General features: G+C 40.2%; 1 protein-coding gene across 1 annotated transcript in view; it reads left to right on the plus strand.

The window, feature by feature from the left end:
* Nucleotides 1-16,860, plus strand: part of doc2b (double C2-like domains, beta) — a 173,478-nt gene extending 156,618 nt beyond the window's left edge. The window contains exons 7-9 of the mRNA XM_034114158.1: nucleotides 9,546-9,627; nucleotides 15,010-15,106; nucleotides 16,051-16,860. Coding sequence (XP_033970049.1) covers nucleotides 9,546-9,627; nucleotides 15,010-15,106; nucleotides 16,051-16,184 — 313 coding nt within the window. The 3' untranslated portion in view covers nucleotides 16,185-16,860. The remainder of the gene's footprint in view (nucleotides 1-9,545; nucleotides 9,628-15,009; nucleotides 15,107-16,050) is intronic.
* Nucleotides 16,861-21,483: the final 4,623 nt, after the last annotated feature.

Genomic DNA, 21,483 nt, shown 5'->3' on the forward strand with positions numbered 1-21,483 from the left:
TTAAACGTGATTAAAGCGAGCCATTACAGAAATGACTGTGTGGCAAAGTTAGTTAGCTTAACATGTCTGTTCCCAAATTGCCTCAACAACACTGAGAAAAAGCAGTGTTTCTCCAGTAACTGTACACCTGCCACACCAAAGGGAACACATGTATTTTTGTAAAGGCCAAAGTAAAGCCAATTTATCCATAGCAGTGTTCAATATACTGTACTTTAATCTGTGGCTCTTAACTGCAACGTAGCATGAGCGCTAGTCCATGAATGAGTCTGGGGTTAGTGCAGAAGTCAGTAATAGCCATACAGTCGATATTAGTAATAACAGGAGAGTTGAGGGTATGTTATCTGAACTACTTCAGTCAGTTTACCAGAACATTTGAAGTTAAAGTGGACCTATCATGCTATATTTGAATAACATAGTGTAGGACCATACCTATATAAGGCATATTTATACTTTTTTTTTTTCAAAATACCAAACAGATCATGCATTTTAGCCATGCCTCATTTCGCTCAATTTGCACTTTTTTTACCCCTGTTTTAGCAAGGGCTGATTCTGTGAGAACAGCACCACCTACAGGCCTGGCATATGTACTACAATGTCTCCAGCGCTTTGGAACGGCAATGGCCGTGGCTGTCTCCTCCTGATTGGTGGAGTTGGCCCAATAGCCGTAGCGCCACCGTCCTGACGTCAGGACAGTGTTCAAATCTGGATCAGTTTGTATCAGATCCGTTGCAGCCCCTTTTTTAGAGATTTGGGTATGGAGGAAAATAGAGAGGGTTGTGTTTTCTGACACTTGGTGAGTTCCCTGGAACACCGGGGACATATATTCATGTAGAAAAGACGTACAAAAGTGCATTTTGCATGATAGGTCCCCTTTAAAATAACGTTGTTGGTGGACGTCACGTTATAAACTGTCTCGGTAACGCACAACATGAGGAAAACTGTGTCACAATAGTCTGCTACTTCTCTACTATGAATTTCTTAACCCTAAAATGCCACAAGATTGCACTTTAGTTAGGGGGCTAATGTGGTTTTTGCTTGGATACCATTCAAGTGTCCTCGCTCTGTGACGTTAACTTGGTTACATTATAAAAAGACTGTTCTCTCCCGGGTATATTGCTTTACAGTATCAAAAACTAAGATCATGGATCAGTTTTCATTTACTAAAGTGTTCGTCAAGGACAAAATCGTATTTCAAAGAATCTGCCCACACACTTATTTAAAAAAGACCATGTTTCAGTCACAAGGACATTTCTCAAGACAACAATAAGGACACAATCTGACCTTTTGTTTGCACAAGACTCCACTGACTAGAGTCAGGAGGTCACAAATACCATTAAGAACCGCCCTCTAGGCTTCATAAATATTGATGGCACATGTCATGCTTTTAGCTGTCAAAGTGTCAAAATCATAAGCTATAACATATGAATTTATAATTTATAAAACAAGGATTTGCACATTTAAAGAGATACATTTAAAGGTCCCCTATTATACTGTTTTTCATCAATATATTATAGGTCTCAGATATATACAGAACATGTCTCTGAAGTGTTTGTATCAAAACACCAAACAGATCATTGCAGCATCCCATAATCCCCTCTGTTTCAGCCCTGTTTCCAAAGTGCTGATTCTGTGTCTGTTACTTCAGATGAAAATAAGGAGCCCCTCCCCACGCCCCTCTGAGAGAGATTTGGTTAAAAAGAACTCAATGGTGCTCTAGGTGGAGATTCAGGTGATAAGGGGGGGGGGGGGGGGGGGGGGGGGGGGTTACCTTGGTTGGTGATTGGCTAATGGTTACACAAGACAAAACATCGTTATGACATCATAAAGTGGCCAAAATCTGATCGGCTCATTTTCAGACAGGTTTTTATAGAAATGGATCAAAAAGAGAGAGAATCTTTGTTCCTGAAACTTTCAGAGTCTCTTTCCACAGAGGGGACACATGTTGATGAAGAAGAGACATGAAGAAGAGGGGACACATGTTGATGAAGAAGAGACATGAAGAAGAGGGGACACATGTTGATGTAGAAGAGACATGAAGAAGAGGGGACACATGTTGATGTAGAAGAGACATGAAGAAGAGGGGACACATGTTGATGTAGAAGAGACATGAAGAAGAGGGGACACATGTTGATGTAGAAGAGACATGAAGAAGAGGGGACACATGTTGATGTAGAAGAGACATGAAGAAGAGGGGACACATGTTGATGTAGAAGAGACATGAAGAAGAGGGGACACATGTTGATGAAGAAGAGACATGAAGAAGAGGGGACACATGTTGATGTAGAAGAGACATGAAGAAGAGGGGACACATGTTGATGTAGAAGAGACATGAAGAAGAGGGGACACATGTTGATGTAGAAGAGACATGAAGAAGAGGGGACACATGTTGATGTAGAAGAGACATGAAGAAGAGGGGACACATGTTGATGTAGAAGAGACATGAAGAAGAGGGGACACATGTTGATGTAGAAGAGACATGAAGAAGAGGGGACACATGTTGATGAAGAAGAGACATGAAGAAGAGGGGACACATGTTGATGTAGAAGAGACATGAAGAAGAGGGGACACATGTTGATGTAGAAGAGACATGAAGAAGAGGGGACACATGTTGATGTAGAAGAGACATGAAGAAGAGGGGACACATGTTGATGTAGAAGAGACATGAAGAAGAGGGGACACATGTTGATGTAGAAGAGACATGAAGAAGAGGGGACACATGTTGATGTAGAAGAGACATGGAGAAGAGGGGACACATTTTGATGAAGAAGAGACATGAAGAAGAGGGGACACATGTTGATGTAGAAGAGACATGGAGAAGAGGGGACACATGTTGATGTAGAAGAGACATGAAGAAGAGGGGACACATGTTGATGAAGAAGAGACATGAAGAAGAGGGGACACATGTTGATGTAGAAGAGACATGAATAAGTGGATTTTGCATAATAGGTGACCTTTACATGATATAAAAAACATGTGCTGACTTCACGTTTAGACACCTGTGTTTTGATGTCCTCCGTTCCTCCACAACACACCGGATTCTCGTTATTATTATGCTATTTCTGATGGTTATACAATGTGCTGCATAAGTGCTGTAATGGAATAGCTGGCAGTGAAAAATGTTTTAGCAGAAAAGAGAGAGACTACATGTGATTGTCAGCTGAATGAAAGACACGCAGCACAAGAGGCCATCTGCAGGGCTGCAATTTCCAAGAAGAGTCCTATTTATCACACCTGAACATTTCCCAAGTCTTTCATCTGGCTGAGCAATGAAAGTGCAATTAATTTCCGACTCTACTGTGCACACCTCGGGAACAAAGGCTCGTATCCAGGAGAGAGGAGGAAGGCAACAATTTTCCAACAGTTTGAGGCTGAGAAAATCTCCCTGAAGCTTGAAGGACATACGGGCGGATAATAGATTTACTGACGGCTCATGTGAGAGGAAATAAAGGAAATGTATACTCCAACAGAGAGACAAGATTTCTCTCTTATTTCACAAGATGCATCAAGTCACAGCTGTCATCTGTACAGTAAATGGTGTATCCGGTAGATTAGGGCGGTAGAATTATTCAAAATAAGAATTAAAATGCTCCACCGAATCCTTGTCTTCGTACATCATCCGGAAAATTATAATTTAAAGGGGACCAATCATGCAAAATGCACTTTTGTACGTCTTTTCTACATGAATATGTGTCCCCGGTGTTCCAGGGAACTCACCAAGTGTCAGAAAACACAACCCTCTCTATTTTCCTCCATACCCAAATCTCTAAAAAAGGGGCTGCAACGGATCTGATAAAAACTGATCCAGATTTGAACACTGTCCTGACGTCAGGACGGTGGCGCTACGGCTATTGGGCCAACTCCACCAATCAGGAGGAGACAGCCACGGCCATTGCCGTTCGAAAGCGCTGGAGACGCTGTAGTACATATGCCAGGCCTGTAGATGGTGCTGTTCTCACCGGATCTGCCCTTGCAAAAACAGAGCTAACATTTTTCAAATTGAGCAAAATGAGGCATGGCTAAAATGCATGATCTGTTTGGTATTTTGAAAAAAAAACTTCACAGACATGTTTTATATAGGTATGGCCCTACAATATATGTTTCAAATATAGCATGATAGGTCCACTTTAAATATATGTTTTGATCATACTGTGATCAACCCCTCCAACATTGCAAAACATGTCACAGTTGCAGTAATCAAAAATAATCGCAATTCTTTATTTTTAATCATAGAAAATATTCCTTAAATGCATGTGCAGAATGGATGCAGACACATGTTGACAAGGCAGTATATGAAAAGTGAATACATCCTACACAATAGCTCTTTTTAATTACGCACAGCTGTTAAAAAACAATGGCACAAGAGCAAGATAGCTATTTAGAGGTTGAAACAACATTTAAAACACGGTGTTATAGCATTGTTTGCATACCAACGATCGCTATAAACTTCTTTTCCTCATTTGCTCTTTAGTCAATGTGAATTAAAACAAGCTTTAAAAGGGTAAAAATGCTTTGCTTCTCAACAAATCAAAGGCACAACAGTAATATTGCATTAATTCAGAGGTGGAAACGATATTTAAAAGCATTGTTTGCATACCAACGTTTACTATAAGCTTATCTTTCCTTTGGCTCTTTGGTCAATGTGCATAAAATCAAGCTAAAAGGTCAAAGTACATTTCAAAGTGAAGCAATAAGGCATAACTGTGACACTATAGCACAACTGCATCAATTCAGAGGTTGAAACAGAATTGTCTGCATCCTATCTTTCACTAATAGAGTGTCCTCCTCAATTGCTCTTCAGTTAATGTGCATTAAATCAAGCTTAAAAGGTGAAAATGCACTGCAGAATCACTGAAATAAAGTATTCTAGAGACACAACAGCAATATTGCATCAATTCAGACATAGAAAATAACATTTGAAACCATTTTGTGATACAATAGCATTGTTTGCACGCTAAATTTCACTATTAGCCGGTTTCGCCTGGGGGTCAGTGGTCCTATTACACGACAACAATTATGTTTCCTGCAATATTCTCATCATCTCAGTCCCCTCTCCCCCTGGGGTGAGTTTGTGAGTATAACCCACTTACCCACCCCCACCCCCACCCCCACCCCCCCCCCCTTTACGTCTTGGTTTTACCTTCAGGGAAATTGAAGTGTGTGTGTGTCCAGGTAACAGAGAGAGAGATGTGACGAGCGAGCGTAATTGCTTACTGGAATGAAACACAGCGCTATCACAACGAGCATTATCGCCCAAAACTGTTGTTTTCCAAATGGACAGAGGTAATACACACCATGCAGGTTTCACAGAACCTGCCTTTTGCATCATTTATGAAGGCAGGAAACAGGAGCAAAGGTCCAACTCTCACACACACACACACACACACACACACACACACACACACACACACATTCATAAACACACATTCAGCACCGAGGCTAAGAGAGTAGCGCTAACGATCTGTTTTCCCCGCTGACTCGTCGACCGCAATAATGCAAAGGGAAACTGATAAGTGACCACAATGTTCTTCTGGGAACAACAGCAACACCTTCAAAGGAAATCAATTTAAAGTCAACTTTGACTTATATTGCATATTTCACGGCTCACTTAGCTTCATTACATTCCCTTAAACAAAACACAGTGCTGCAGTATGTGCTAACTTCAGAAAGGTTATTAAGATTTAGGCCTGCAAGATACGGAAACACAGAACTAATTGTGATTATTTTGTCTGATATTGCAAATGTGTTTGATGAGCAATGAGAGGAAACGATTACTTCTGAAACATTCATTATATTATCATTTAAAAATATAGTAAAATGATCATGGTGTGATCTGTGCCGAGCAAAGATTGTATTTAAGTTTGTAGATTACCGTTTGTAGGTCAGGACCAATGTTATGCTAACTGCGATTTGGATATTGCACTAGTTGACATTTCAATTAAAATGTGATTCATTTCGCAGCCTATCTCAGATCTGCCCTTGATTAAAGACATTATTTCTAACTAACACTAATTAAATTATTAGTTTATGTGATTAGCATCTTTAAAAACTGTGTTTCTCTGCAAAGAATCACACAAAAGCACTTCTTTAAATTATCTTAATCAGAGACGTTCTCCAACGATTCTTGGAAATAAGTCAATCAGCATGAATAAAGCATTAAAAAATGACAAATCTCAGTTGAATAAAAATCAAAACAGCCAATTAGGTGACTAATTGACTTTGAGGCAGCAGCACTAACAATGTTCAGATTGAATTTAAACCACTTGTTCTATCTAGATAACACAATACAATTGAGATAAAGCGCATACTGCACCTTATTAAACCAAAACATCTAAAAGTTTAAACTAGAATTGCATTTTTTTGAGCAAAGACCTCCGAGAAAAGGCCAATAGCCGCTTTCACACCAAGTACTTTTCCGTACTTACTTCCCAGCACTTAGTTCCCAGCACTTAGTTCCCAGCACTTAGTTCCCAGCACTTAGTGCCCCCATGGAACTAAAGAGCCGATCATGTTCACACCGGAATAAGTCCCTGAGGGAAGATTAGGCAAATGAAGCCGCTGAGGTCACTTCTTCTTCTTCTTCTTCTTCTGCTTTGGGTTTACTGGCAGGCCGCAAACCACTTCACGGCGTATACTGCCACCCGGAGTCCCCGGCCGGAAGTCCCCGGAGTTGGGGAAGGCTTCAGTAGAAGCTGCTGGGACTCCCAGCAGCTTCTACTGAAGCCTTCAGAGTAAATCGCCAGAACGCCGACACCTCCTCATCTCCACCACTCCCATGTTTTATTTTGTGTTTCCATAATTTATTCTCTCTGCGTTGGTGCGCGGGGCTAATGCTAATGCTAATAATGCTAATGCCAGTAAATACAATGGCGGCTTCACAAAGTTTTACGGGGCGTGGTTTGCAATTCGCCCAGCCAATCAGAAATTGGTACTTTCTTCTCCCCAGGATAGTCCCACCTCTCTAGCAGGCACTAAAAATGGGGGTAAAAGTTCTCATGAACTAAGTTCTCTTTTTGGTGTGAACGCAAAATTCCAGGCACTAACGGAGCTAAACGGGAAAAGTACGGGTAAAAGTACTCCGGTGTGAAAGCGCCTATTGCTGCATTCACTTGCTCCTCGGAAAGTCCCATTTTCTTTGAAGTCTTACTTCTGTGTGTTCATAGGCAAAGAGGACGAGTTGAATGCTATGAGTCTTTAAACAGCACATTGTTATACATGTTTTTATTACATTTCATTTGTTAGACGCTTTTATCCAAAGCGACTTACATACATTCAGTAGGCTACTGTATGCAATCCCCACAGGAGCAATTTGGGGTGAAGTGTCTCAGGGACACAACGACATGCTGACTGCAGAGGGACTCGAACTTGCTATCCTCTGATTCGAAGATCAGCGCACTAACCCACTGAGCCACATCCACCCTTTTATAGATAATAACAACAATTTATGATTATTAAGAAAATAAAACTTCCTGATCTTTCATTGTTAAGAAAAGTGTAATTGAATGTTCATATCTGCCCTGTTATTCAGATCCACTCTAACATGTAATGGGTGTTTTCTTGGCCCATGCATCACCTTCCTACCAAGTTTTATGATAATCACAACAGTAGTTTTTTCTGTAATCCTGCAAGACAGCACCAACAAACCGAGCTGAATCATAACGATACGATAATACTTTAATGGTTAGATCAAGTCTGACATTTGACTTGCATCACAGCAGCATATGTTTTAACATAATCATCACAATCACTGAGTGAAACTAGCTCAAAGACCCCTTATAACCTCCATCACAGAGTCAATAAAAGCTTTTATAAGTATGGTAGAGTAGGTTATATGCACTACTTTTAATTTGCTGTAGCTGATACACTGGCAACTGAGTGGAGAATACTCCATTTAATACTAAAGGAAACCAAGAAGTGTCTGAAAAAGAAAGACTATTAAATGGTACTAGACTCATAAAACCTCATATTGACAAGACTTGACATTTATGCGTTAAAATGTGTGAATGTTGTGCAGCAGTGGAGATGTGTTTCTGTTATGAGGCGATACGTCTTCACCTCCGTAATCTAATCAAAAACACACTCAAATGAAATCTTGCTGTTAAACTATCCGTGTATTGGACATCCATCTAAAGAGGGGAGGACACAACAGAGACTTGTTTAACAACTGGAGAATAATGTGTTTAATAAAAAGCTCATGTGGAGTCTATTACAGTCAGATCATGTGTAATGTGATGCAGCTGTGGGGGTGTGGTACAGCAGCTCCCTCTGCAGGAAACACCACGTCTCAATGAAGCTTTGACTTTTACATATGAGGATTTACATGAGGGCTTTATTAGAGTCCCCATTAGAATTGACTTTGGCTATACTTTCAGTTAAACACACATTTACACACTATTGCCAATTTTTTTGTATTGGTCTCTTAGAGTATTTGATTTGTATTTATTATGACTTTTTTATATATTTTTTTATTTGGCTTTTAATTTAATTTATTCTCGTAATATTATTATTATATTTTTGTTTTTATCTGGTTTTTAATTTAATTTAATGGTCCCATGTCATGGACATTTCTACTGATCATAATTCCATTGTTGAGGTCTACTAAAATAAATGTATATTGTGCAATTTTCCAAACTCACATTGGTTTCTCATACAGCATCTCTGTATAGTATGTGTATTCACTCTCTGTCCTAAACGGCTTGTTGGAGCTCCTGCCCCCCCTCCCCTGTGAGCCCAGTGGCCGTCTGCGAGACAGCGAGACACAGCGAAACCCAGCCCGAAACACACACACACCCGCAGCCTGGCTGGGAGTTTGTGTGTGTGCTCAGGCTGAGTTCCGCGGTGTCTCGCTGTCTCGCCGACCCCACACCAGTGAGCCAGCTCACAGTGTCCCGCTCCTCGCAGCAGCGAGCCTCGCAACGTCCCGCCGAGTGTGTGTGTGTGTGAGGAAGTCCGCGGATTGGTCCAAACGTAACGGCTCCGCGGACGTAACGTAACGGCTCCGCGGATTGGTCCATTACGTTACGTCACTATACCCGAAATACGTCACTATACCCAAGAAGTAAACAATGGAAAAAGAGAAATGTCCAACGAGGTGTTCTGGGGCAGCATAGACAGGTCTTTTCTGTGTTAGAGTTTTACTCGCTACAGGGTGTACTTTGAGGGTTTGTGACTCTGCAGACCGTTTACATGCAGAAAAAGCTACATAACAACAAGGGGACGGGTAATAACCAGAAAAGCATGACATGGGAGCTTTAAAGGTATTTTTATTTATTTATTTTTCCCAGTTTTTTTTTTTTGGCTTATAGTTTAATTGTTTTGTCAAGACACTTTTTGAACTACATGGATGTGTGTTTTCCCTTCAGGTAACATGAATCTTCTCTCCATTGCACATCATGTTTGATTATTTTGTTGAGTGTTTCAAACGACAGGCTTTAAATGTGCAACAACTGAACAGTATTTTCCCCCTGAATACCAACCACAGAAATAATCCGCAGTGAAAGCTTTAAGGTTTTAAATCTTTTCTCTCTTCTTCCTCGTCTGTCCTCCAGGTACCTGAAGCCTGACGAGAACAAAAAGTCAAAGCACAAGACGACCGTGAAGAAGAAGACGCTCAATCCAGAGTTCAACGAGGTATAATCCGCCGTAATTGTGCTAAAACCTTGCAGCTCCAAATCTTCGTCTTTCCTATTTGTTCTTCTGAGTGTTTATCCGATGCCGTTATGTGCCGAGGAACCTCCAAACCCCCGGGACTTAGAGAGACATTGTGAGAGCGCTGAAAGAGGCACGCTTTCCTCCAGAGAAGAAACAACTGAACACCTCTGTGCATGAAGACAGTTTGAAAAGTCGGATCAGGGCAAGGCTCAGGCGTCTTCTTTTGAACTGAAGATGTTTGTTTGATATTGGGGTTGTGATGCAACAGCCTTTAATGCGTGTTTTAAAATGGTGTTAAGGTGAAACTAGAGATGTCCAACATTTCTTTAAATGCTTTAAACAGTTCTAGGGTCTGTCTAAAACAAAAAGGGGATCATCGTATGTTCCCAGCTTTATATAATTCCTTATATGGAATGTTAAGTTCACTTAAAGGGGACCTATCATGCAAAATGCACTTTTTGATGTATTTTATACAGTACATAAAGATGTGTCCCCGGTGTGTCAGGGAAAATAAAACCCTCTCTCTTTTCCTCCGTACCCAAATCTCTAAAAACGGGGCTACAACGGAGCTGATCCAGATTTGCGTCCGATATGACGTAATATCTGAAATGTGGACCCACGGCACTATCAGAAAGTTGCTATCAGAAACAATGCCCGACTGTTTTGGACGTAATATGGTCGGTGTTTACATTAGCATCGCTAACACTCAGAGCTAACCTGTACTGGAGAGCATGTGTGTGAAGAAGCAGGAAATAAAAAGGAACTCACCTTGTGGTATAACCGGCAAGAGAGAAAGCCTTTGAGCTCCATACTGTTTCAGAAATAATCCTTGATAATCCATGATATGGCGTTTCATCACCGCAGTATTTAGTTTAGACAGTAGCTGCCGGGTCCCGCATGAGCTCAGACCCCTTCTTTTTATTTATTAAAGCTTTATACCCCAAATCAGCACTTTAGAAACAGGAAGTGAAACAGAGGGATATGAGGCATGGCTAGAATGGGTGATCTGTTTGGTATTTTGAGCAAAACACTTCATAGACATGTTTTTTATATATTTATATCTGAGACCTATGCTATTGCCTACAAATAGCATGATAGTTGACCTTTAATCATCATAATGCTAGACAGTGGCACGTACCTTTTATGGGACAAATTGGACTTTATTGATATTTGTTACAAACATTTAAAACCTGAATACTTTGTTATCCCATGGGGAGTTGGGTTTCACAACACTTGATCTGAGAATGAATGAAAGAATAAAAAAATAAAACATTGTATAGGAGGTTAAGGTAAAAAAGGCACGCTTTCCTCCAGAGAAGAAAGAACTGAAGACCTCTGTGCATGAAGACAGTTTGTAAAGTCAGATCAGGACAAGGCTCAGGCGTCTTCTGGCTGACATTTTCAACTGAACATGCAACGGCCTTTAAAATGTGTTTTAAAACGGTATTGAGATGTTTTTTAGTCACCGTTATCTCCAACATTTCTTTAAATGCTTTGAACAGTTGTAGGGTCTGTGTTAAACCAAAGGGGGGTCATCATATGCTCCCAGCTTTATATAAAACCTTTTATATTAAGTTTACTTAAAACATCATACTGTGCTAGAAAGTGGCACGTAACTTTCATGAGTCAATTTGGACTTTTTAAATCTTTTCTACAAACATTTAAAGTCTTAAATATTATCCCATGACACTTGCTCTGAGAAGGAATGAAGGAATAAACCATTGTATAGGAGGCTAAAGTAAACATTTTAAAACAAATATAAAATAAATTAAACTATTTATATTGGCATAATCAATTAAAGTAAAAATGTGCAAAAGATTGATATAAATGTACATGTGCTACATTAAAACCATCTTTTTTACTTTATAGTGTTTTTATATATAATAACTTTTCATACACACACACACTAGGGCTGAAGGATTAATCGATTTCAAATCGAAATCGCGATTTGAAATGATGCGATTATCAAATCGCAAAGCCTGCGATTCTTTTTTAAATTTCTTTCTTTTTTTTTTAAATATCGCAAAATCGAATCGCAATCGCAATATCTGTCAGAAAAATCGCAATTCGATTATTTCCCCAAATCGTGCAGCCCGAGCACGCACGCGCACGCACACACACACACACACACACACACACACACACACACACACACACACACACACACACACACACACACACACACACACACACACACACACACACACACACACACACACACACACACACACACACACACACACACACACACACACACACACACACACACACACACACACACACACACACACACACACACACACACACACCACACACACACACACACACACACACACACACACACACACACACACACACACACACACACACACACACAGGTTAGCTGGCCGGCTCTGTTGTGATTGTCCCGCCCCTTAGCCTATCACGTACAATGTGTTGGAGCGCTAGCCAATAGAAGTCGCGGGTGTTAAAAAGTGCCTTTGCAGACCATTTACATTCACAACAACCGATATAACACACTACAGGAAAGGGAAAAGCAGAATAGGCACTTTTGCTGTAAAAATGCTCTGGGACAAATTAAGGATTTCTTCTATTAGCTGTCACTGAGGGGTAAATCTCTACGAGCCTGCATTACTCACATTCTGCGAGCATGCAAGAAAACTCACAGGGACTCTTTAAATAAGCCGACACTGCACAGCAATTAGCGCGTTCACACCGGAGTACTTTTCCCACAATAGTTCATCAGAACTACGATATATTTGCGTTCACACCAAAAAGCCCCAGGAACTAAAGTAGTTCAAATTAGTTCATCTGACCCGCTTTGCAGTCCCTGCTCGAGAGCAGGGACTAACGTGGGAGAAAAAAGTGAATACGTCTGATTGGCTGTGCGGAATGCAAACCACGCTTTTTTTTAAAGCGGCCATTGTATTTGCAACTCAGGGTTAAGTATTTTGCCAAAGGATCATTTTGAATCAAAGCGACAGTTACCAAAAGATTAATATTCCTACAATAGTGAATGAATGTGAATGGTCCTGAGAATGATTATTTAATAGTGAATGTTAATTACATGTCACTTGTTAGACGCTTTTATCCAAAGCGACTTACATACTCAATACTGTGGGCAATCCCCACAGGAGCAATTTGGGGTGAAGTGTCTCAGGGACACAACGACATGCTGACTGCAGTGGGGTTTGAACCTGTGGTCCCCTGATCCGAACACCAACGCACAACCCACTGCACCACACGCCTCCCTCAATTGTTATCGACCAAGCATTTTAAAGCTACTCTCATACATTGCACTAAAGGAAAAAATGGCGATGCAATTGAGACAAATCAAAAGTATTTAACACAACAAAGAGCATGGCTGAACTCTGAGGACACAGTTTCTCAGGAGCATTTTGAAGATGCTTAAAGTCCCCTTTTAGACCCTGATGGTTTCAGAGGGCAGCTCCTCTCTGAGACCCAGCTGAATACGACCAGACGTCCAGCCTCCTGACATTTCCTCTGACATTAAACCTCCGTCTCCTCCGTCACCTCTCCACCTTTCTGTCAGAGAGCAGGCTCGAGGTCTCCTCCGTATCGAGGCATTGATCTCCATTAAGCAGGAGGAGCCCCCCTGATTGAACTGCAGATTGAAATGCAGAATGAATGCTCCACACGGTGCAAATTCATATCAGAAAACGCTCGTTCCGTTCCGTGGACGGAGGACTTGATTGATTTTACTGCCATGCTGTATTTCTGTGCTCTGGATACCTCTATAACTTGGGCTACGTACAAAATCCTTCACTACTACCCATTCACATTTCGTGCCGCACACTACATTACCCAATGCATTTCGATTCAATTTCGATTTTTTTAAGTCACGTTTTTAATCCATAAACCAATTTACAACTTTAAAAAAAGACCTTATTACAAAGATCTAAAGGGCAGTGGTGTAAAGTAACTAAATACAAATATCCTTATTCAAATGTCATTCTTGATTCAGTACATAGGCATGCCAAGCGTGTGTACAATTATGGATTCTTGATGTACAAAAAAGATATATCAACTTGTTTTTTTATGACTTTTATGGAAGAAAAACCTTTGAAATTAGGATCTTAGAAGATACAAATATGGATTCTTGCATTTTTTTTCCTCCACCCCTGGTAGTAAGTGGACTATAATGTGTGTAACTAATCAATCTGAAAATGTTTCAGTTTGTAAAGGATTCAACTTCTGCACTGACATTAACCCGAATATTATTTAAGAAAATGAGCTCAAAGAGGCACTCAGGGTTTTGTGAATCAGTCTCACCTTTAAAAGAAGCAAATGTCAAAAGCATTGAAGATTGTAACAACAGTTATGCAGACCTTTAAACCCACATTTAGAGCCTCATTCATGAACTATTCATATCTTAAACTGCACTGTAACTTTTATTCATGTATTTCTCTTTTAATGTTTATGTTATTATCTTTGCTTTTTAATGACTGTTTTTAAATGCCATTTTCTTAATGTCTTTCATTTCTGTAAAGCACTTTGAATAGAGTGCCAGAGTGACGCGTCCTAAAACCCGGAAGTAAGTTAGCATTTTACCACGTCCGGTTCCTTCGCCAAAAAGCAATGAAATTTCTCCATAGGATTTAGGAAGATAGCTGGAACTAAGGTCTGTGGTTGAGACACATTGAAGAGACGGATCACGTTTTGTTCTAGGACATTAAATCCATCAGCAGTGACCCCACTGGTGATTTCTGAAGAGTTGACGTGTCTGAGAAACGATGGTTGTTACCAAGTGGCTGAATAGGACTACAGAAGTTGTGGAGGCCGTTGTACGTCATTACACCGAACACGTAAACACTCCTCTAAGTTAGTTTGCCCTGTTCTGCTTGAAAGCAAGTACCTGCCTCCTGCTAACTGTTCAAACAAACGCTTCAACTCGTACCATTTAGAATCTGTATGTTTGAATATGGATCTGAAGTTGGCGTGACGTTGAAGCAGCGACCCTGCTGTAGTTCCTTTATAGCATAACGTTAGCATTTTGCTTCTGGTGACTAGATTTATGATTAGAAAATAATAAAAGTAGTGTAGAGACATGTGGAGATTATCCGGCTGAACAAAACGTGACCCGTCTCTTCAATGTGTCTCAACCACAGACCTTAGTTCCAGCTATTTTCCTAAATCCTATGGAGAGAATGCATTGCGTTTTTGTCGAAGGAACCGGACGGAGTTTACTTCTGGGTTTTAGGACGCGTCACTGCGGCACTCTATTGTCTTGTGTTGAAAGGTGCTATATAAATAAACCTGCCTTGCCTTGCCTCACTTTGAATGTAAATGCATGTGATCGTACTGCAGAGAGGAACTACTTTTATTCTCTGCTTTTTTCAGGAGTTCTGTTACGACATAAAATATGCAGACCTCACCAAGAAGACGTTGGAGGTGACGGTGTGGGACTATGACATCGGGAAGTCCAATGATTTCATAGGTGAGCGTTAAAATAGAGATAAAATACATCGACAGATACTCACCACTGGATATCTGACCAGCTGAGTCTGCCATCTGCCCCGCGAGCACTGATGCATGCTGGGAACTGGCACGTTGTACTGTAAAGAGAACGATTTGTATCTTCCAAATTTATAGTCACTTTATATATTATATATTAAAAGTGTTAGCTTGTATTGTCTAGCTGTCATGTCTACTGAGTCATGTTGCAGGAAGAAAACGATTTATATCAGAATTAAGTTGATTAGAAACCGTAAGGACAGATTATCTCTTATTTGACCTTAGCTATAAAAACACCTACATTTCCACTGTGTTTAACATCCTTTATTTAGCTTTACATGGTGTGTATGTTGAATCGTTTGCGTCTAATGGGGTTATTATATTTTATTTTCTCCAACCAATTATTGGTTAGAACTGGCCCTGAGCAATATATCGATATTTTATCCATATTGTGAAATGAGACTAGATCTTGTCGTCTTTTTCTGGTTTTAAAAGGCTGCATTATAGTCACGAAACTAATAACTAAAAGCATGTTTCAGTGCAAGAACTTAAGGATATTTGTCAAATGCTTGTTCAAACAGGGGCGGCAACTTGTCGAAAAGACGGTTTTGTCTTAAAAATGTCAGGTTATAGTTTATCCCAGTTCCTGGAAAAGGTTCCTTCAAAAGGTGTCTTTAAATGTCAGAACCAAACCTGAAGAAATGAACATATGTTTTGTCTAAAACATTACGTTTAAATAGGGTAAGGGTTTTGCTTTCAACTAACCTAATACAGTAACATGAAATGTGTTAATAACAATTATAATACATGTTATTTATATGGCGCTTTTTCTGGTGCTCAAAGCTCTTAAAATAATACATTTAACTCAAAGTCAACGTTTCAGTTTTTCAGTGTATAAATAATACTCTCCTTGTCTCTTTCTTCCAGGTGGAGTATCTCTGGGTATCAATGCAAACGGAGAGAGGCTCAAACACTGGTTTGACTGCCTTAAAAACAAGGACAAGAAAATTGAGCGCTGGCACACGCTGACCAATGAATTACCCGGTTCATTAAATGACTGAAGACCCAACACCTGTCATCCAAAATGTCCCCCCCCCCCCCTACTCTCCTCTTGCTGCACCAGATAGGACTCCTGCCTTCATTTCCTCCTCCTTCTCCTCTTCCTCCCAGCTCTTCTTCTTCTCTGGATTTTTATGGTGTCGATGACCTGCGACACCTCTTTGGGAATTGATTTCCTCTCAACAGGGCTCAGTTAAAAGTATCCTTCAGTTTGTGTTTACATGTACAGAAGGGGTTGCACTTGCATTTCAGGATCAATCAACAAAATGAAAACATGGGGATTGTGGTGTTGGATGTTAAGCGCCCTCATTGCGATTTCTTTTATAGTAAAGGCTAACTACAGCAGCTGAATGATTTAGGTTCAACTTGGTGGTTAAAGAGTGGAGGGTCCAAAGGATGAGGCAACATCTTACACTGTTGGTGTATGCAGAAATGGAAGATGTTGCACTTTAAATATGATTGTAAAACTGTTGGGGAGCCCTCACAACGTGCTGAAAACAATCCGTTTGTTTTAGAAATCTGGATTATTTACACTTTAATTTGACTCCTTTGGCCAGGTGACAATAATGTCCTAACCCACTTAAAACACTGTACAAGTAAGGAGCTCAGTCTACTTCAAACTAACTAAATCAAACAGTAAATCTCCACATGACATGTTCAAGGTTGCTTGAAATGATGGCTTTTATCGAGTGCAAAAAAAGCAGTAATGACTTTATAGACGTCTGCAGAAAAAGAGGGTAAGGGTGGAAAAAGTTTGACATGCTGCTATGTGCTTTTCATTTCCCACGAAACGCAATTTAACCGTGTCTATTGCCTAACTTTTGTGCCTAAACCACCCTGTCAAATCCAGAGTGAAAACCATGCCATCGTGCCCTGGCTTCTTCCCAATCGACTCTGTTTTCTGTCTTTGTAGTCCAGATGGGAAACACCTCTTTCCATGAAGGCATTTGTGTTGTTTTCTGACAGAAAACAGAGTTTGAGATCTGCGTTGAATAACAAACACTCCAGGACATTCCCTTTAAGTACACAAGCGCATTAAAAGCCTAAAAACTGCACGGTGACTAATAACATTACAAAGACAGAATGACAAAGGAAACTCACATTAGAGAAAGGTAGCAAGCACGCTTTGCACTATATTGAAGTTTTAATTTCTTTGACAAAGCCTTTTACTATCGGGGACTCAGACTCTGGTGCACCATGGGAAAGTTGTTTGAAGTATACTGAGGTCTTCAGGGCAATTTTTAGTAAGCTGAAGATCAGTTTGTTGGAGACAAATAACCAGACACAAAACACTCAAATATCCCTTAATGGTTCAAAGGAAACAGATATTGTCTGTCATGGTAGACTTTTTGACCAGTGCGATACAACATCTCAATTTACAGCAAGTATTCATGACGTTAGAAACCTTTTACTATCAGGGACTCAGACGCTGTTACACCTTGAGAAACTTGTTTGAAGTATACTGAGGTCTTCACATGTCTAGTGAGCTGCAGATCAGTTTGTTGGAGACTAAAAGTACAATAACCATGCAGACCAAAAACACTAAAATATCCCCTAATGGTTACAAGGAAACCGATATTGGCTGTCATGGTAGATTTGTTGACCAGTGTGATACAAAAACGGAACTTACAGCAAGTATTCATGACGTTAGAAACCCTAAATGCCTCTGCATAAACTAATCAATATGAGACAATGCTGGGTATCATACCGTAGCACCACTTAAACTCTCACAGATCCTCAGTGCAACCCCTGATCTATAGAGCTGCCCAGTTCTGTGGTAGTCCAGATGTCAAGGCTCAACAAGTGTTTTCTTAAAGTGCTTCATCTTTATTAGGATCCCCATTAGCAATAGCATTAGCATGATCTATTATTCCTGGGGTTTACACACATTCAAACACACATCTACACGCTATAGACAACCATCAACAAGCCAATTGCAAAATAAACAATCAAACAATTCCTCAAGATCTAAAAACACACTTCTAATACCATCATGACAAACTTAAGACCTTATCTGAAAATGTCTTAAATTGTATATTTAAAATAAATAGGTCTCTTAATGCCTGGTGAAAATCACTTGTCGAACCACAACAACATGACTGGGCAGCTCGATAGTCTCTGTGTGTGTGCGTGTGCGTGTGCGTGTGCGTGTGCGTGTGCGTGTGCGTGTGCGTGCGTGCGTGTATCATATTGTTTACACTACAGAGAAAAAACTCGCTGGCAGCATTTTTGAACTGTAATGTGGCTGAAAATGTATCTGGCTGTATGTCAAAAAGGGCAGAATTACAACAAAAAAAACGGAAAGTTTACGTCAAATATATTTAAATAAAGTAATGTCTAAAGCATGAATCGTTTACAACAGCCTATTGTTGCTGAAATTCAAGTTTGCTGCTGCTGATCGGGGCGAACACACCCTGAAGTCACTGCGATTGTTCAATGCAAGCTTTGCTCAGATGGGCCGGGGGGGAGGATTTTTAAATAGTCGTGTATGTGTATTATTGTTATGTTGTATACGTTTTTTTGTTTTTTTTTATGTACGCGGCTCCACTATTAATGTATCAAAGAGAATGTACATGTTTAACCCCTTTTAGTCCACGGTAAACCCTCTGAGAATGTGCAGCTTAGTGTTGTAGATATTTTTTCATAAGTGACGTTTTTAGACACACATATCTGGGAATAATGAGGGACAACTGTGACTCAGGGGGGAAATAGAGTGGTGCAGGAATGAGTCCTAAAACTCTGAAAAGACTTATCATTTTCAGGTTCCCTCGTCTCAAAGGAGTCGCTTATTTGAACATGTTTTTGGCTAGAAGCCTAAAATTAGGGCTGTGGTTAACACAAGCTGAAGAAATGCTCACGTTTTGTTCTACGACATAAAATACGTTCTTAAATACTCCACTAGTGAATGTCTGAAGCTTCTATGTGTCTTAAAGGGGCCCTCTTATGCTTTTTGTTTGTTTACTTCAGTAACATAATGACATCACTATGTAACACTCACGCTCCTATTGGCTAGAACTCCAACACATTGTACGTGATACGCTAAGGGGCGGGACAAATCTCTAGGTGGTTGACCAATCACTACAGAGCCGGCCAGCTAACCAATCAGAGCAGACTGGGCTCTGGTTTCAGACAGAGGGTGAAAAGAAGTGCTGCAGCACAGGCAGTATGAGAAGAATAAAGAGCTTTTTGAAGATTAAAGCATGCAGACATGTCACAGTAGAGACACTACAGCAGAATAGGACCCCTTTAAAAACAGAGATCGCTAACAAGTGACTTAAACTACTTAAAGTCATCATGTCGAATATTAGCCGCCTTTAGCATAGCAGTGGTGATGTGAAGTCATATGATCAAGGTTCAAGGCTTTTATTGGTCATACGAACATAGCTACAGTGTAGTTATGACGATGAAAATCTTAGGTCTTATATGCATTTGCTGTAATTTGTTGGAGTTGGAGATGTGGAGAAGTGGAGATTATCCTTCTAAACAAAATGTGTAGGTATAATAAACGTGTGTTGGCCACAGAGCTTAGTTTCTGCAAAATACCCCAAAACAAAGGGAAAATCTCATTGCTTTTTGGCCAGTGACCCCTTGCGATGCTAACTTCCGGTTCTGCGTACAAAAGTACATCATCCCTGCACCACTCTACGGGTTTCCACCAGTTAGAGGGTCAATGGTTTGATCCCCAGCCCCTGCAGTTGAAGTGTCCTTTGGCAAGATATTGTACTGGGCTTAACAACATGTAATGTGATGTAATGTGTTGGAAAAGAGATGGTTGAACTAACAGCCCAGGAGCAAACTACCAGAGGTCAGAGAGACACATTTGACTTCTTCTAGCCTGTTGAATTATTTATCTTCTTTTCTTTCTTTGAATATGTTATGTTTGTATGACACCCCGAGTCCCCGTGCAGCCCTGAACAGTCACCACAAGTGGAAACTCCCAACTCATGGATGCATGCCATGTATTTGTAATTTTATGAGTTCGATCCTGCTGTATGACCTTTTTCTTGCATGCCCCCCCCCCCCCCTCTCCTCTCCCTTGCACACCTTACTTGTAAATGTCCTCCGTGGTACAAAAATCCCTCACGTACACGTTCAGGATTCCTGTCAGGCTTTGCAATCCAACAGCTTTCCCTCATCAATTCACGTCACTGTCAGATAGGCCGGGCATGTTTTGACTTAAGGAGCATGCCGATTGAAAATCAGATCATTTTAACTTGCTTATTCCAGCTGGTAGATACTGACAAACACCCCTGATGTCTATTTGTTATGTTATTTTACCCTCTTAACCCCTAGTTTCATTGTTGACATTAGAAATATTACTTTATGCACACTTTCAAAGCTGGGAAATGCAGCTCTCTGTTTTTTAAAGTGTTAACACCTCTCCATTGATTTGCGGTGCACAAACTGGCTGTGAAACCTTGTTGGCATCTCAATATAACCCTCGACACGACAGCGATCCCCCTCTCTCTGTCTCCGATGAATATAATGAATACAACCGACATGTGATTTTGATTTTGTAATCTGTCTGCCTTTGTATGCAAGCTCTATATTATGGTAAAAAAAGAAAACTAAAATGCATGCGTATGTTCTTGGTTTTGTCATGAGATGACTTTGCCTAATGTTTGATACTGTTTTCTGTATTAAAAAAAACGAAATACACGACCGTGGATGCTCTAAGATTATGCTATAAGTCAGTCTTTCTTCTGGACAACATTTTGTACCTTTGAACACTATCGCATTGCCTGTTTGGCTGCTGTATCTGGAAGCGTGACTTGATGTGAATTAAAATCTCTCCTTTGTTGTTTGGCTTCCTTTTTAACTCTCAGGCACTTGGTTGAATGACTCTTTGTTGATTGTATGACTATGAATGCACCGTCTCTCATTATATTTCATTCCCAGGAGCAATAGACAGGTTGTTGTGCCTCTCCTTGTTTCCATTTCTGTATTTTCTCCTGTATGCTTTTCAAAGTATAACCAATTTATTATTGCAAACTGGATAAAAACAACCTTAAATGACAGAGAGCATGAAGTGATTTCATATTGCTTTTAAAAAGGACTCACAAGAGACAGGTTTTGAAAAAGTGTAAATATACATCACATAGAATAAATTATGATTTAAAGAGACCTTGTTATATGCTTTTAACGGGTTTTCTCCAACCCAGTCTCACAAAAAAAAACGTGTAATGGCTACGTTGGTCCACAGGGCAAAACATAATATATTCACAAATAACCCTCTCAAGACGTGACATGGATACAATATTTTTTCCTATTCATTTCTAATGACCAGTGTCCATGTCCAAC

The sequence above is a fragment of the Trematomus bernacchii genome, unplaced genomic scaffold, assembly GCF_902827165.1.
Source record: "Trematomus bernacchii unplaced genomic scaffold, fTreBer1.1, whole genome shotgun sequence".
NCBI lineage: Eukaryota > Metazoa > Chordata > Actinopteri > Perciformes > Nototheniidae > Trematomus > Trematomus bernacchii.